At 38.6% G+C, this 17,784-nt stretch overlaps 1 protein-coding gene across 3 annotated transcripts in view; it reads left to right on the top strand.

The window, feature by feature from the left end:
- The window catches only part of RSRC1 (arginine and serine rich coiled-coil 1), a 165,981-nt gene that overhangs the window by 57,522 nt on the left and 90,675 nt on the right, over nucleotides 1–17,784 (top strand). For all 3 annotated transcript variants that reach the window (XM_082224561.1, XM_082224559.1, XM_082224560.1), the window contains one exon: nucleotides 8,995–9,031. In XM_082224561.1, the coding sequence (XP_082080687.1) occupies nucleotides 8,995–9,031 (37 nt within the window). The remainder of the gene's footprint in view (nucleotides 1–8,994; nucleotides 9,032–17,784) is intronic.

Genomic DNA, 17,784 nt, shown 5'->3' with positions numbered 1-17,784 from the left:
TGGCCACGTTTAGAAGCTATCATGACAAGTAAGCGTTAGTTCGTTAGTAAGTTAAAATAGTAGATTTACAATGACCTTGATTGTGTGTGAGTGGGAGGACACCTGTATTTCATATCTGAGTTAACCAGAGTGTCTGGAGGCAGTTGGAGGATGAATGGCAGCGAACAGATTGAGGTTGAATCCTAACAAGACAGAAGTACTGCTTTTGTTGGACAGGGTGTAGGCAGGTGTGGGGGACTCCCTGGTCCTGAATGGGGTAACTGTGCCCCTGAAGGACCAGGTGCACAGCCTGGGAGTCATTTTGGACTCAGAGCTGTCCATGGAGGTGCAGATCAATTCTGTGCCCCGGGCAGTTGTCTATCAGCTCCACCTGGTACGCAGGCTGAGACCCTACCTACTTGTAGACTATCTCACCAGAGTGGTGCATGCTCTGGTTATCTCCCGCTTGGACTACTGCAATGCACTCTGTGTGGGACTACCTTTGAAGCTGACCCAGATACTACAACTAAACTAGAATGCGGCAGCTATACTGCTGACTGGGAGTTGCCGCCGGGACCATATAACACCGGTCCTAAAGGATCTTCATTGGTTCCTAGTGCATTTCCAAGCAGAATTCAAAATGTTGGCACTGACCTTCAAAGCCCCAAACCAGGGGTTGGCAAAGGTTTTGTGGTTTGGGCTGGTTCACAGTCCCACAGATGCTGCGGTGGGCCAGTGTGTGTGCGCGTGCATGCATGCACAAACGCCATATCCGGCACTCCTTCTGGTGCAGAGGAGGCGTGCACAGCTTCCCATTGGCTGCAGGAGCTTCCTGCAGCCAATGGGAAGCTGGTCAGAGTCGCGGAAGGCAGTCACCGCTCTGCTCCGCGCTGGTTTAGCGCGGCGCACGAGAGCCGACTGAGTGGGCAGTGGGGGTCTATGGGCCGGTCAAACGACCTCCATGGACCGCTTGTGGCCCATGCCCTAAACAGCCTTGGCCCAGTATACCTGAAGGAGCATCTCCTCCCGCATCTGAGGTCTTCCTCTGAGGGTCTTCTGCTGGTCCCCTCACTGTGAGAAGTGAGGTTACAGGGAACCAGGTAGAAGGCCTTCTCAGTAGTGGCGCCCTCCCTACAGATGTCGAGGAAATAAACAACTCTCTGACTTTAAGAAGAAAGCTGAAGGCGGCCCTGTATTAGGAAGTTTTTTAATGTTTGATGTTTTAGTATGTTCTGATATGCTGTGAGCTGCCCAGAGTGGCTGGGGAAACACAGCCAGATGGGTGGGGTATAAATATTATTATTATTATTATTATTATTATTATTATTATTATTATTAGATCAAAAGACATTCAGGAACAACATTGCTTACTATTTTTCACCAGGTAACCTCAGGGATTTATTTTACAGAAGATTATCCATTTAATGTGTTATATAAATTTTTAGGTAATAGGTAAGCCTTTGCGGTTAGAAGATGTGCAGAATTTTGTGGAGATGTCACAAGAGTTCATAGTCTGGTACCAGTTGACACTGAAATAAATTATATTGTGTATGGATTATGAAGCTGGAGAAACTTACCTCATCTAGGACATTATGGTCTGGAATCAACTAACCTGGCACACTTGCAGAAGCCACAGAAGGACTCCCACTAATGCAACAGGAGTTCTTCCCTTTCCTCTTCCCAGTGCTGCCCCCAAATCTGCTCTGGAGCATCAGGAGAAGCCCCAGAACAGCTTGCACTGGCAGAATGATGTTGAATTCCATGTTGACCCTTTATCTGAAAACCATGAGAAGATAGCAGTGTCTTCTTGATCATTGCTTTGTAATATTTGTTATCTAATATTTAAGCTTCCCTTGAAAACTTTTCAGCTGATATTTATCAGGTTTATTGACGGATTTTTCAAATACCTTATTACATTATTATACCACTACAGTACGTTGCTGGCACTTCACCATGATTCCAAAAGCTGTTTTCTCTTAATATCTGAAAACACGTCTTCCTTTTATTTTGTGGATATAACATATGCAAAAATCCTGCTAAAAAGCAGAAAAAATAATACCATATGTTAAATTGTTCAATAAGGATAATGGAGCAGTCGTTAATGCTTTTATTTAATATAAAGTTTATTTTCAGCAATTGTTAACTTTATATTTAATGAGCAATAGTTTATTACATCTCTTTCATGTTAATGGTACTTACAGAACTCTTTTTTTCAAAAATTAAAACTTAGTAAAATCGTATTCCTTCAAATGTTTTGTTGTCTTTATGAGGCAGCTTAATAAAGTGGAAGTATTTGTTTAATATGATCCATTTTTTAAAAATGTGTCTAATTCATTCTTCTGTGCCAAATGTTTTTAAAACAACAGACTGAGGACCTGAAGGAATAGAGGAAATGAATGGACACCAATGTGTCCAAATATCTCATTTTGCCTAAAAGCAAGTGCCGGCAGATAAATGCCCATAAAGGGATTTTTTTTCCTTAAGCCCCGTGGATTATTATTTTTTTGCAACTTTTTGTGTGAGTTAGAAATGAAAACCATTCATCTAGTGCCCCAAAGAACGGCCTTATTGAATGGAATAACAGTGTAATGTACCATTGAAGGCAGGATTGAAAGTGATTATCTTGTTAACTCTTGACAGTTACCGCCAGCTTGAAATAGAACTGGCAGGCTTGATTTGCAAATGAATTACAGCTTTTTCATTTTGTGCCAGGATCATCTTTTTATATTCTGATATGACAGATGCTATGTTCCCTGCTTTTGTTTCTCTTCAGTTTTATACTTGCAAATAAAAAACAAAAGATTATGATAGTAATTTTATTTGCATCTTTTCTCTAGGAGTTTATTCTTTGTGAGGAAGTTTTTAATCTTATATTTTACGTACATTTGTTTAAGAATACTTATTGTTACTGGCAGAATGAAATTCCATTAGTTTTAAGAACAATAGTAATTAGGTGAATGTAACACATACACATTCTGAAAATGGAAAATCAATTAGTCTTTTACACTTAAAATGTCAGTTTTAAATGTAATCCACTGATGGTACTGCTTATTACTTGTATCTGAACAAAACACCCAAGTATATCTCCACCACCACTGTTTTACAAAAAAAATTGATATAGAAAGTCCATTTTTTTTTACCTGCTTTACCCAACTCGTTTTATTCATCTACCCATAAACACAGATGGTATGGTATCAGATAAAATAATTGCCAAACACTTCTTATATATACACCCCAACTAAACTATGGTTTATTGTGATGTGAATGAGCCCAGGGGAAGCTTCTTCTCATTCTCTTCTTCGGGAGGCAGTCGGAAGCCTTTGTTTCAGTTTTTAGTTAACTACAGTTTAACGTTACGTCTGAACACTAAACTGTTGTTAATCTTAACTGTGGTTTGTTGAAACAAACAACACAGCTTCATTGCTCATGATATGAAGTTTGCTGGTTTCATACAAATCAGAATTAAGATTAACCACAGTTTATCATGTTTGAGTGATATGTCAAGCTGTTACTACTAATAAATAATAAAAATGGAAGTGAAAATTTCTGAACTCCATGAGGCTGCATTGAATGCTGATGGGTGGGTGTGTTGGAGGGGGCAGAGCATATAAGCCCAAGGATTGCCTTGGTTTATTTGCATTATGACACGATTCCCTTTGTGACATCAGAGTGCAGCTATTGTACTTATTGAATGAAACAAAAACAACAGCCCCCTACATCTTTCATTCCTGGAATATTAGTGGTGAGTTTAATAAAAAATTCCAATTTATGTCAAATACATGACAACTAGATTGGTGGATGTGTTGCATGTAGTAGATAGCTGCAGAATATCTTAGACATTGTTGGGACCTTTTTTGAGAGTCATAAAGGGCACCAATAATGTAAATGATATTCTGTAGATGAGGTGGATGAATGTGCATTGGAAAGTGGATTCTTACTGTCCAAAATTTGCTTCCTGGTTGCTGCAATGCCAGTGAAGTTTCAGAGTTGTGCTCTTTCTTAATTAAATGATAAGGTGAAGGACTAGATTTTCAGTGTAAAGTTGAAAATCAACAAGTTCCTTTCCTTTAAAACTTGCATCACAGGCAGATTGCTCCTTGTACTTTCTAGATGTCCAGTGTGTTCTCCTATTCTGTCTAGATAGGTGTGGCTTTCAGTTGTGTGTTGCCTGCTTCTTCAACATCCTTGCTAAGGTTCCTGACTTTGCATTCAGGATGACTTCCTTCCAGGGTTATTTCTTTTTGGTATCATCATGTGCCGTGATTTATGCTTTTCTCATTTCGTTAGAGCTATTGCCTACATATAGAAATGCAATGAAATGCAATGAAATGCAATGAAATGAAATAACATCATTTACCTTCAATTTTGACCTAAGCCCCATCATAGTTTGCAAATGGTTATTTCATGAATAAGAGCGATAATTTGCACAGGTGTATATGGTACTATATAAAGGCCTTTTGTTGCAAGTTCCCTTACATGCCAGTGTTTGGTTTTGTCCTGTGGACCATAATTAAACATAGGATGTGGTTGATCTTTGTTAGGGCACTGTGGCAGGGTTAGCTTCACGTGTTTGGCAATGGACTGGGCAGATATGCCGAAGGTTAACTGTTAAGTAAACTTGTGGCTTTAGCTTTACAAAGTACTCTGCACTTTGGAAGGTTTCCTTCACCCAGTTACTGAAATAGAGATCCATATTCATAGCCGTGAGGATTATAGCCATCATGACCATAGCTTGTTATTTCTGTACACAAATGCAGCTTATATTTCACAGCTGTGTATAAATGTGTGCATGCAAAGGCCAAGAGATAACAGTGATCAGAAATGACAAGGTTTTCTGCAGCAGTATTTCAGTGTTTAGGAGAATATTATACTTGGGTTTGCAGTATAACATGGTTACTACCATTGAAGGAAGATGCTTATCCTTACTGTGATGAATTTGGAGGATACACAAAAGGCATCATTTTACCATTGTTACGTTGCATTCCTTCTTTTATACACATGAAGTATTTCTTACTTATAATAATTAAGCCACCTTCTGAATCACTATTATATATGAAATACTCTTTTATTGGGTTGTATTCAGCTAAAACTTACTCGGTATAGACCCATTGAAATTAATGAACTTAGTTATGTCCATTAATTTTGGGGGGTCTACTCTAAGTAGGACTAACATTGAATACCAGTCATAGTCTCTGGTTTACTGAACTGCGTTTGCTAAGCCTAAATTGTTATACATCATAGTATTTGTACACCCCTTAGCTGTATGTATCAATTTATATAAATATGAATCTTTATTTAAGAATTCTGCATCTCTCACATACTTGCATATCTGCATGTTTATGGCTTGTGAATTAATGTTTTCAAGAATTGAATTTTACTTTTCCATTATGTTTTCTCAAGCAAGTTAATACTACCTTTTGCATTTATGCCAGATCTTGTAGTTTTCTATACTATGCCTGAACAATTTTAAGCTATGATCCCGTGGAATTATTAATGTTCTGTTATAGGTTGTTGTGGACCTGGTGCAACCAGTTGAATGCAGTGGTTGCCTCTCTCTACATCCTATGGATTCTTATGAAATATCTCTTAGTTTTGTAAAGCCATGAACACATAACAAAAGCATGAATATAGGATCTCTATGAAGGAAAACGAGAATAAATTATAACAAGCTTCAAAATATATTATAGCTGGCATCTACATCCCAGCAAAATCAATGGAATGCTCCTATGCATTTAATGATACTGGGTTCTTACCCACTGTATTTCAGTTTCCGAAAGCTTGAGAGACCAGTTTAGATATAGCTGGGGGTACAGTATAGTGAATTTGTAAAACCAGTCTTTGTACAGAACTTACATATTGATGATTATATACATTAATGTTGGCAAGTCTTTCTTTTACTGTCTATTTTAAAGCAATTATCTGTGAGCAATAACAAATCTATTGTTCTTCTTGCCCAGTTACTTAGCCTGATTTTTAGTCACTTTTAATGCTTTCTGGTTGTAAAAATAATAATTTGTTGCATAGAAGGCTCACCATGGTTTATGATTCTTGAAAAGCGCCAGAAACTGTTGTCACAACAGTTCCTGGGAAAGATTGCAACACTAATTGTTTAATTATCTCAAGGATTAACACTTGGATCTTAAGAGCAACTCCGGCTCATAAGGGGCTGGATGCAATTTCTGCTTTTTTGTCTTTGAATAACAGACCCCATGCCCCAACACAAACTGCTTTTGAAGCTACCCTCATTTTTGAATGCCCTTCTTCCATCCGGTGTAAAAAAATGGTTTTTGACAAAATCTAAAGTCTCCTTGGATCTTGGTTCATGAGTCTTTATATTCTAGCCCCTTGCTACAAGTGTAAATTGTGTGCTAGCTAGGTTTTTACTAGATAATCTTCATTTGTTTAAGTTTCAAAATTACATATTCAGCTGCTCCAACAGGAAACAAAGGCTCTCAAAACTGCTTGCAACTGCAAGCAGCTATATAATGTGGGAATCAAATTCATAGGGTTGGAAGGAAAGTTGTATTGAAAGTGACAGGTGCCACAAAGTTTATTTAGGACAACCTCAGATGTGTCTGTTAGTCTCATAATGTTTGCCTAATATATGTTCAGCTACAGCACTTCCTGCTTTAGAACCTTGTGTTACACCACTATTACTCTCTGTGCTCCTTCAACTACAAATTGGATGAACAGACAGTGACACTTTTTCAATATTATTACATTAAACCAAGTGGATTTTGATTGATAACCTAATATTCAACTAATGCAAAACATCAATCATGGCAAGTATATTAATTATTTAATATTGCAGTCTAATTCAGAAATCGATGTGCTGCATGAGGGGAAGGGAAACTCGCTGTTCCCAGAAGACTTAAGACAGGGAATGATTTTTTTTAAAAAAAGACCTGCTATACTCTCGTGTGTTAGCTCGATGCTAATCTTTATTCATTTGCCAATAATCTCTTCCCATTTTCCACTTCAGGACCATTTTATCAGTTTTGAGATCTATAATTGAATTAAGTCTGCTTTCAGCACAGAGCAAAAAGAGTTGCACAAATATTGATGAAGTCATGACAGGGACAGCACAGGAGACAGACCACTGAAGAGGACAGATTTGATGCCATTAGCTGGATGCTCCCTGTATCAGTGACCTAGGCCCTGCTTCCTAGCAATTAAGTTCATTAGGACCTTTGGCACCAAACAGTATAAATACAGGGCTTGAATTCTCTTTTAATAATGCATGATGTGGTAAAGTAACTTTCGATTATTATAATAAGGGTTTGAATCCAACTTTTTCTGTGATGATTTTTAAAAAAATGTAAGTTAGGCAAGTACGCATATTTGCTTCAGGGTGGTTTTTTAGGGGGCGCCTGAATAAAAATCGTTACTAAAATATATACTGAACCCTCTAGAATGTATTTAAATAACTGTACAGTTAGGATTGTGCCTGTACGGCAAAGTTGTAATTTACAGTTACTTCTGTACCATAATCACATATTTGAATCAATCCAGTGCTGGAGTTTTCTTATTGTAATTTGTCCGAGTGGCAAATCATGCCTATGTACATAGTCTAAGCCCAGCCCCTCATCCCTTCTCATCCACAGGAAACGACATCCTTCAGTGCTACCTCTAGACCAGGCATGGCCAAACTTGGTCCTCCAGATGTTTTGGGACTGCAACTCCCATCATCCCTAGCTAACAGGACCAGTGGTCAGGGATGATGGGAATTGTAGTCCCAGAACATCTGGAGGGCCAAGTTTGGCCATGCCTGCTCTAGACCTTTTTATACCCTTTCCCCAGCCCTGGCTCTTTACCATGCCCCAAATTTCTCCACTTTATGGCTGTGGAGATCAACTGAGTATTAGAAGTAAGGCTCCTTTAAGTCAGCTGCCCACCTGTTATGCCACTCAGCATTCAGTAAGAGCTGTTTGACAGTGGTCTCCCACATGAGCTTGGGGACTCTCCTTTATTGGAGGTTTTTAAGCAGAGGTTGAATGGCCACCTGTCACGAATGCTTTTGTTGAGATTCCTGCATTGCAGACTAAACGATCCTTTGGGTCCTCCTCCAAGTCTATGATTCTGTGATTCTATTCCCTGATAAACCTCCTTACTTAACCTTGAAACTTGCCTTGTCTGGATTAAGCTTCACCTCTAGTACTTCGCAGATTACAGAGACCGGGTCAGAATCTCCACTGCTTCCTTGGAATCAGATCAAAAGGAGAAAGGGTTAGGTGGGATGGAAAGAAAGAACAACAAAGGGCACAAGAGGGAACCTTATGAGATACCATATGCCAATGGCCATAGCATCAACTTGCAATTCAGAAGGGCTCAGACTAGCGTAAAACAGTTCACCCAGAAACCATTATACTGTAGTTGATGACATAAAAAGCATCTCAGAGGGCCAGCAGAACCAACAGCAGAACCAACTCCTTGTGTAGATCAAATTAGCTTATTCTGTTTGTACGTGTGTATCCATTCAGCTGGTGTTAGAAATGTGTAATTTGTAATAACTATTTTAGTTTGATGTTAGTTTTGTTACAGTATGCCTGGGTAGGAAACACAAATATATGCCTTAGTATACCTTCCTCGCTGCATTTGTCTTGTCACTCAATTAAATAAAATCATCATCCATTAATATTATGCATTTTAGTTGATTAACGTGCAAATTTATACAAATTGAATCTGAATATAACAATAGTGCTGAAGAAGAAAAAAAGAATTTTACTTTTGTTCTTAGATGATGGAAATGTTTTCTTCTGATATAAATTGATGCTTTTCTGACTAACTCATAATGATGAAAAAAAATGGAATTGTGCAAGGCTGCCATTCTGCCATTTATTGTATTTATATTTTCTTATAATTATATTATTATTATTTAAACAATTCATATATTAAAACAAACATACTCAGAAGACGGTATGACTTTCTCTTCTTTTTCAACTTTCCAAGTTGCACATAAATAATTGCAGACAAAGGTTTGGCATCTATTTATAACTTTTTGTTCTTCTGTTACAGGGATGCTGGAAACATCAAAGCTGGATTAGAACATCTGGTAAGTTCTAATTTTCTCTTGAATATTTGCATCATCTTTGATATCTGCATTCCAAATGAACACTTTTGAATGAGCTTTGAATACCTTGAATTGAGAAAGTCAACCATTTCCCAGAGGGTCAGCTTACTGTTATTATGTGAAGGCACTTACATTTTCATTTATCTTACGTTTCAAGGGATTTTAATTTTTTTAAATTACTTTTTTTTTTTTTTGATGTAGAGATGAAATGAAATGGACTGTAATCCTTGGATTGATGATTGCCTTAATTATAAACAAAAAGTTGTTTGGTGTTGGATTTTTGGCATATCCTGATCTGAGAACAGTAAACTTGTACTTTAAAACACATTCAAATTTTGCATGCATAAATATGGCATTTCAGTAATTTGAGATCTCTGAAATAAGTACGCAGCTTTGTTTTAACAATGCCTTTATATTATGAATTGTGTTGACATTTAAATTCTATTAAGTTCTAAGATATACAGTACACAGAATTCAAATTATTTAAGTAAGCATATTGTAATTGTGAGTAAAAGCTTAGTGTTAAATACAGTTATATTGTTGTCAGGCAGAAAAAAGCTTATCTCCCGAGTTTACGCCCATAAGACTCAGAAACGTGAGGCGTTAGGAGTCTAATGTTGTCTATTGCAAAGCAATAGGTTACAGTTGGATTGTTCCGCAAAACTGCAACCTCGCCGAGTGATCCAGGCAGTGGTATTTATAAAATTTCAAACAAAGCATTTCAATTTCCACCAATCATTTCATGTTTAATACACATGTACAATTAGCACTGGCAGTTTCTGCTGATTAAGTTCTGATTCCCACCATGTTCTGTTACATTGTGTTAGTGTGCATGTTGGGAACATGTGTTACATGTAGCCATTTGCACCATGTAGCGATGGGGGGGTTGCAACTTGCAAAATCATCAGTTTCATAAAGTAACAGGCTACCATAACTTCTCTATTAGAAGCACACTCAAGGATATACAGGGGTACACATGATCACATTTATTGTGGACCTTTGGGCAACTGCCACACTATCACAAGCTTGATATATATCACATGTAATAGGTTAACAGTTATTACGAGAATGTTACATTTTAATGACTACTTGGATCCAAAGAACTTTAGCCAGAGTTCCTTTCAGACAACTGGAGTTTCTTGTCCACTTCTCACTTCAGCCCCTTGTGCCTTATTAAAATAAACTTCTGAGGGGCAGGAGACCCTCAAGAATTCTTTGTAAAGTTGTGCAGAAATTATTCTGTTTGTGTCTGAGAGACAGAGAGAAACTTGATGGATATAGGAGCTAGCCCTGCTACCTTAAACTAGTTGAAGTGCCTTCTATTTGACCAAGAGGCTTTTTGGATCCAAGTTAATTTTCCTGGCTTTTTGTTAAAATTAAAGATCCGTTTTGTTTGTGTGTGAGTTTTCTCTCCCATTCAGTGTATAACCTGATGTGGATGATTTGTATTTGGTTTATATCCTACACTTTTTCCTGAAGTAGCCCAGGGTGTCAGATGCCACAATAAAAAAACATAGTTCAAACAACAGCTAAAAACCTTATTATTATTTTTTATAAAAAGACAGTCTCAACCAGTGATTTCGGGGTTGACAGGAATAGTGTATTCTAGCCATCAAATGCCTGGGTGAACAGGAATGCTTTTAAATTTCTTCTTAAAGTCAATAATGAGGAAGACAGGTGGAACTCAATCAGGAGTGCATTCCACAAGTTGGAAACTACCATTGAAAAAACCCTGCCATCCAGGCAGTCCCCATTGATGACAACACTAATCAGCACTTCCTTGCTGATTGTATGGTCCAAGAGAAGGCGCTGTTTTAGCTACTTGGGTTCCAAGCCAGTTAGAGCTTATGCTAGTACAGCAAGCCCACAACTTACTCAGAGGTTATATTCTGGGGATTGCTCGTAAAACCAAAATCGTGCATAGTTAAAACACATTTAATGCAATAGATGGTGGGATTGCCAAAGTCTTTTTCCTGGAATGCCCACTTCCTTAAAAAACAATACAAAACGTATTTTGCCAAGCTCATGAAGCTGAATGCACACAAGTTAATGTGCGTAAGATGTGGGCTTACTGTACTAACACCTTGAATTTGGCTCAAGAGCTCACTGCCAGCCAGTGCAGTGCAGTGCTTTCAGGACCATTGATCCATTGTTCTATCAGGCAGTGCCCCCACTTACCAGCCTAGTAGCCTCATTCTGTACTAGCTGCAGCCTCTGGACCATCATCAAGGGAAAGTTCACATATAGCACATTACAGTAGTCCAGATGGGAGGTCATCAGAGCATGGGCAACTGAAATTAGTACAGTGAATGCTTTATATTGTTTCAGTTTTCCAGTGTAGCTGGTATTTCTCCTTGTTAACACTATATTTTTTAAGCCCTTGGTGTTCCTCCTTTACCAGTTTTTAAACCACACTTTCACTCTCTCAGTGTGCCTCCCTTCTCACTCCCATGCCACTGCTATTGTCCAACCTGACTTCTCTTTTGCTCCTCTATCCCCCCTGACTTCATGCAAATCCAGGGCTGTGATGAGGCTTTCTGAAACCTCCAGTGGGGGCTGTACTACTGCAAATAAAATATAGGGAGAAACATTAATGAAATTACCTAAAAATACTTGGCTTCAGAAAGTCTTGGACAGTTGTCTTGCAAAATAGAATGCTGATTTATAGCTTTTAAAAAGGTTTTATTTATGATTTTACAGTATACAAGCATAAGTGCTCATACATTGGGTTTTTTTTGTCAAGAAGAACAACAACAACAAGTACCCATTATTAACCTTCCCCTTTCCCCCTTGAAGTGTGAGGTAACCAACATTAACTAGTTTACTAGTTTGTATTTTGAGTGTACATCAACTGTGTTACATAGTTTTCAATTTGTTGAGAATATATGAGGAAATTGGACCATAAAGAAGGCTGATCGCCGAAGAATTGATACTTTTGAATTATGGTGCTAGAGGAGACTCTTGAGAGTCCCATGGACTGCAAGAAGATCAAACAACAACAACAAAAGTTGACTACTGTAAAGTAGGAAATTCTATAACGAAGGTAAATTATATAATTTTGTTTATTTTAGAATAGAAATAAAAATACTTTATTGTCACTGTACCACTTGTTTACAGTGAGATTAAATGAGCCCCCCCACAATCTCTCAGTCCTTATTATACTCTGTGTGCTGTCATACGACCACCAACCTCGAACGTCAGCCACAATGTTGCCGTCTTCCATTCAGCAGCCTCATGGCCCACGGGTAGAAACTGTTCTTTAACCTGTTGGTGCAGCTTATCATGCTTTTATATCTCCTGCCCGAGGGCAGGGGATTTAAAAGGTGCTGGCCAGGGTGTAAGTCATCCCTAAGAATGTTCCTTGCTCTTCTGAGGCAACTGTCTTCTGCGATGACATCTAGCGGACTCAGGGGACAGCCCATGATATCGTGTGCTGCCTTCCCCACCCACAGTAGGGACTTTCTGTCCATGGCTGTCAAACCAGTGTACCACACCATAATACAGTATGAGAGGACACTTTCTATTGTGGACCAATAGAAGGAAATCATCAGTTGCTGTCTAACATTGTTCTTTCGCAAGACCCTAAGGAAATGAAGTCTCTGTTGGACCTTCCTAACCACCTGGGCTGTATTGACCTTCCAAGTAAGGTCTTCACTAAGATGGACTCCCGGGAATTTAAAGGAAGAGACTCTCTCCACACAGCCCCCCGATATACAATGGGGCTAGCTCCCCTCTCTTCCTCCGAAAGTCCAACACCATCTCCTTTGTCTTGCCAATGTTTAGGTGCAGATTGTTCTCTGAGCACCATGTGGATACCTTTTGAACCTCCCCCCCCATACACAGATTCGTCTCCGCCTGTAATTAAACCCATTATGGTGGTGTCATCAGCAAACTTAATAATTGCAGTAGATGGGTCGGATGAAATGCAATCATATGTATACAATGAATACAGGTATGGACTTAGCACACATCCCTGTGGAGTGCCAGTGCTGAGCTTCAGGGAGATAGATGTAACAGGCCCAATCCTCCCTATTTGTGTCCGACCTCTCAGAAAGTCTTTAATCCAATCACAGATGTTGGAGGAAAGGTCTAGGTCCCTTAACTTTCCGATGAGAATGTCCGGAAGGATGGTATTGAAAGCTGAGCTATAATCAATAAACAGCATTCTGACATAATTCCATGGTCTCTCCTGATGACTTGCTGCAAGGTCAAAAGCTGTAGCAATGGCATCATCTGTTGACCTATTTCTCCTATGGGCGAACTGGTGTTTATCCAAGTTCTGTGGAAAACATGTTCTAAGGTGTTGAAGGACCAATCTCTCGAAGCATTTCATCACTACAGATGTTAATGCAATGGGTCTATAGTCATTTAGGCAGTTAATTGCTGTTTTCTTTGGGACTGGGATAATGGTGGCCGCTTTCAAACATGATGGAACACAAGCGGTTTGCAGAGAGATGTTAAAAATCCTCGTCAAGACCCCTGCTCATTGATCGGCGCAATTTTTTACCACTATTCCCAGCACCCCATCTGGGCCAGCAGCTTTGCTGGGATTCACTGCCCGCAATGCAGCTTTCACCTGATGGTCATATAGACCTGTTAACTCAAATGTAAATGAATAGCTTCATTTACATTACTGTAAATTAGATTCTGTTACTTTTGTAAAATAACAGAAAACTGGAGACTTTCAAATGCCACTGTAGTATCATAAGTTTGCATTGGGAAGATGTTTCTAATGTGGTTTCTTGACAAAAAAAGTGAAGAAAAAAGTTCTTTTTTTTAAGGAAAAAAAACGTTCTGGCATTGTAGAATTGGTCTTCTGTCATGAGCACTTGGGAGAAAAAGCTTCTATTGTGATTTCAGATTATTGCTCCTCAACTGTAAAGAATCACTTAGACAAGTCTTTGGGAGTGTTGTATCAGCAATGGGCCTTAGAGATGAAGAGTTATAATTAAATTTTTAAGAATAAGATTGAAAACAATTGAATTTGAGTGATACTAAGATTAGCTAAGTTATTATCCTTCAACTGTAGTAGATATTCCTGGTTAGTTCTTTACCTCTATATTTTTCTCTATTAATAACAGTTGAGCCATACCTTTTTCTAAATGAAAAAATTGATCTCCTTCAACCTCTCCTAGTCTGACATTTTAGAACAATGACCGACTTGTCCTTGTGGTCAAGAAAAGAAATTTCACCATTTCAGGAGTGGCAGACTGTCATTAATAGCTTATTAGCCCTTGAGTGATTTGTGTATAGTCACTGCCTTTCAGCAATGCAGACATTCCTCTTGTAACATGTTAATCAATAACCACCAAGATGGGCTGCTGGGCAACATGCTTCATGTATCTTGGCCAGTGAAAGTATTCATGAGCTTCTCTGTTACTGGAAGAGGTAGGATTGGTCAACCCATGCACTCATGGCCCTATAAACTTCTTCCTGGGTTTTTGTATGTATTATATGATTTTTATTTGTGTATGTGGCTTTTGTTCAATTGGTATGTTTTGGGCATTGTACTGGATGGAAATCCTAGGTAGATAATAAAGACACTCCTCACTTCCTTTAGATTAATCATTGTCAAAGAAAGAAAACCTGAGATCTTAGAGCACTCTTGAAAGAAGTTTAAGCTTTGGTGAGTCTCCAAGAAGCAGACAGCAAGTTATAGGGGCAACCCAAAGCAGCACTTTATCTATTAATTTCTACATTGGCTCCCAGTACGTTTCCGAGCACAATTCAAAGTGTTGGTGCTGACCTTTAAAGCCCTAAACGGCCTCTGTCCAGTATACCTGAAGGAGCGTCTCCATCCCCATTGTTCTGCCCGGACACTGAGGTCCAGTGCCAAGGGCCTTCTGGCGGTTCCCTCACTGCAAGAAGCCAATTTACAGGGAACCAGGCAGAGGGCCTTCTCGGTAGTGGCACCCGCCCTGTGGAACGCCCTCCCACCAGATGTCAAAGAGAAGAACAACTACCAGACTTTTAGAAGACATCTGAAGGCAGCCTTGTTTAGGGAAGCTTTTAATGTTTAATAGACTATTGTATTTTTATATTTTGTTGGAAGCTGCCCAGAGTGGCTGGGGAAACCCAGGCAGATGGGCGGGGTATAAATATTATTATTATTATTATTATTATTATTATTATTATTATTATTATTATTATTATTATTATTATTGCTTCTGCTAGCTCATGCACCCCTTAAATCTGTTCTGGGGTTTCCTGCAATCCTCTGGAGCAAATTTGGGGAAGGCACACAGGGAGAGAAGGAGGAAGAAGTTCCATTCTGCTGGCTACTGCCCAATTAAAGTAATTCTTAATTAAAACTAAAAATACCTGACTACAGCACTGAATGAAATATATGAGAATTATGGAAATCAAGTCCCAAGTAAAACAAAATTAGAGCTCTTGAATACTTTAAATATAAAGAAAAGACATTTTTGTGATATAAAAGGAACTCTGTGTATCAGCATTTGGAAGAAGGAAGAAAATGTTTTTGGAAAATATAGGATTTTTTTTCAATATAAAATGTAATTTGGCATAAAAAGGTGTTAAGAAAATTAGGCACTAATTTTCAAATAAGGTAACTGTTTAGCTAACAGCATCATTACATGTTAAAATGGTTTAATTTGTTTATTTATGAATCTCTTACATTCTTGGCTATCACTACCACATACAGTCAATGCATTTTTATACCCCAAGCAAACTGCTCACATGAATTATTGAAATAATCATTAGATGTTGTTTGCAATGTTAATGTGCACAAATAATTTTATTTAGTAGATCTTTTATAGATTTTGTTTGATATGGTGTTGATGTTGTATTATACCAGTTAGGTCTCTTGGAGTTCACTGGAATAATAACAGCATTTCCAATGCCGTATAGTAACTTTTTAAAAAACAATGTGATACACAGAGACATTCAGCTTCATTTAATTGTTCTTACTGAGATTAATAGGTGGTCTGTTCCATATCCCACTTAAGTCAAACTGCTTGATTTTATTCAGTTACCAGTGGTTTTAATAGCAATGAAGTGGTTTTAATAATTGTATTTCAGTCTATTGTTATTATTTTATTTATTTAAAACATTAGTGTTCCTTTACAATATGGAACAAATGCAAATATCCAGTTGCTAAAATCAGCAAAACATATTGTAGAAAACATTTCCCTAAAACTTCACTATTTTTATGGGAAATGGTCTAAATGTTCAGTTATTTCAGGGAGTTGGACTTGGTGACCCTTGGCATGACCTTCCAACCCTACATTTCTTAAGATTCTGTGATTCCATTATAGGCAGCATCTGACCTGATATCATATAATGGAGGTTCCTGGAACATGAAACACAAACACTGAGGGAGCTTGGGCCCAGGAGAAAGGATTCTGTGAGATATGTAGGTCCCAGGATGTGGTTTTGAGTAAATTTGTTTCAAACAAACCTATACTTAGCGTTAACTGCAAATTAGACACCTTCCAAAATTAGGGAAATGTACTAATAACACTAATAGTAATAACTAAAACAAACAGATTACAGCTGGAAATCATCATCATCATCATCATCATCATCATCGTAAGTATAACGTGTGTTAAAGTTAATAGGTAACTAATCCATGTGAAAAAGGTAAAGGGACCCCTGACCATTAGGTCCAGTCGTGGCCAACTCAGGGGTTGCGCGCTCATCTTGCTTTATTGGCCGAGGGAGCCAACGTACAGCTTCCGGGTCACGTGGCCAGCATGACTAAGCCGCTTCTGGCGAACCAGAGCAGCACACGGAAACGCCATTTACCTATTTATCTACTTGCACTTTGACCTGCTTTCTGCGAATTGCCACTCCCTTTCTCACACCACAGGGAGTCTGTGGCCCTCCAGTCAGTGGCCTCCAATTCCCATCTGCCCCAGTCAGGGATGATGGGAGTTTTAGTCTGGCAACATCTGGAGAGTTACAGGGTCCCTGCTGTAAAGGATATTCAAGTGGTCATGCTAGTCCCCACCCCAAGCTACGTAGTTATACATCCCTTGCTTTTTCACCACTTGATTGAATGATTATGCAACACTTGATTGCAGCTGCAGTTATTTCATGAATGAAGGGCCTTGTATTCAGAGTGATGTGGTAGCTCATTCACACATGCATCTTGCAGTTATCAAGTGGTGGGCAGCCATGTATGAACCAGCACCCTGAATAACACATGCTCTGTCAGAAAACTGTCACTTGCAGAAAAGATGCCTCCAATTTTTAATAACTTTGAAACCAAGAGCATCTTATCATTCAAGTACAGCTAATACGTTCCACTCGGGTCTGTTGTTTCCTTGAAGCAGCTGGATCTTGCGCGTGCGCACACACACACACGAGTTTCTTTTTATTTCAAGGAAGCTTCTGTCATGGAGAGAATTGTAAGTTGTCATATGTAATTGGCTAGCATGAATCCCGGGGTTCGGAAACCACTTGCACCCTCCTCTTTCAGTGTTTTGTAATACACACCCGTCTGTTATGCTCACTATATTCCTGAGAGGCTAAGTTGAGGAGCCACCCTGTTAAGCCTTCTCAATATATTTATTTGGTTTTGTTTTTATAGTTGGATTACAAAATCATTGTCCATTGTGCTAATGAATAAATTGAATTAGACTGAAAAGGTGTACTTTACTTAATACTAGGATTGAGTATCCCTCATTATTAATTTGGGGTTAGAGCCTTTTCAATAAAAGCTTCCAATCTATCTTAATTTGTGTATAAGGAGGAGGGGGAAATAAAACTAA

The sequence above is a fragment of the Podarcis vaucheri genome, assembly GCF_965113315.1.
Source record: "Podarcis vaucheri genome assembly, chromosome: 5".
Taxonomy (NCBI): domain Eukaryota; kingdom Metazoa; phylum Chordata; class Lepidosauria; order Squamata; family Lacertidae; genus Podarcis; species Podarcis vaucheri.
The sequence above is the reverse complement of the archived record's forward strand: the minus strand, read 5'-3'. Positions and strand labels throughout refer to the sequence as shown.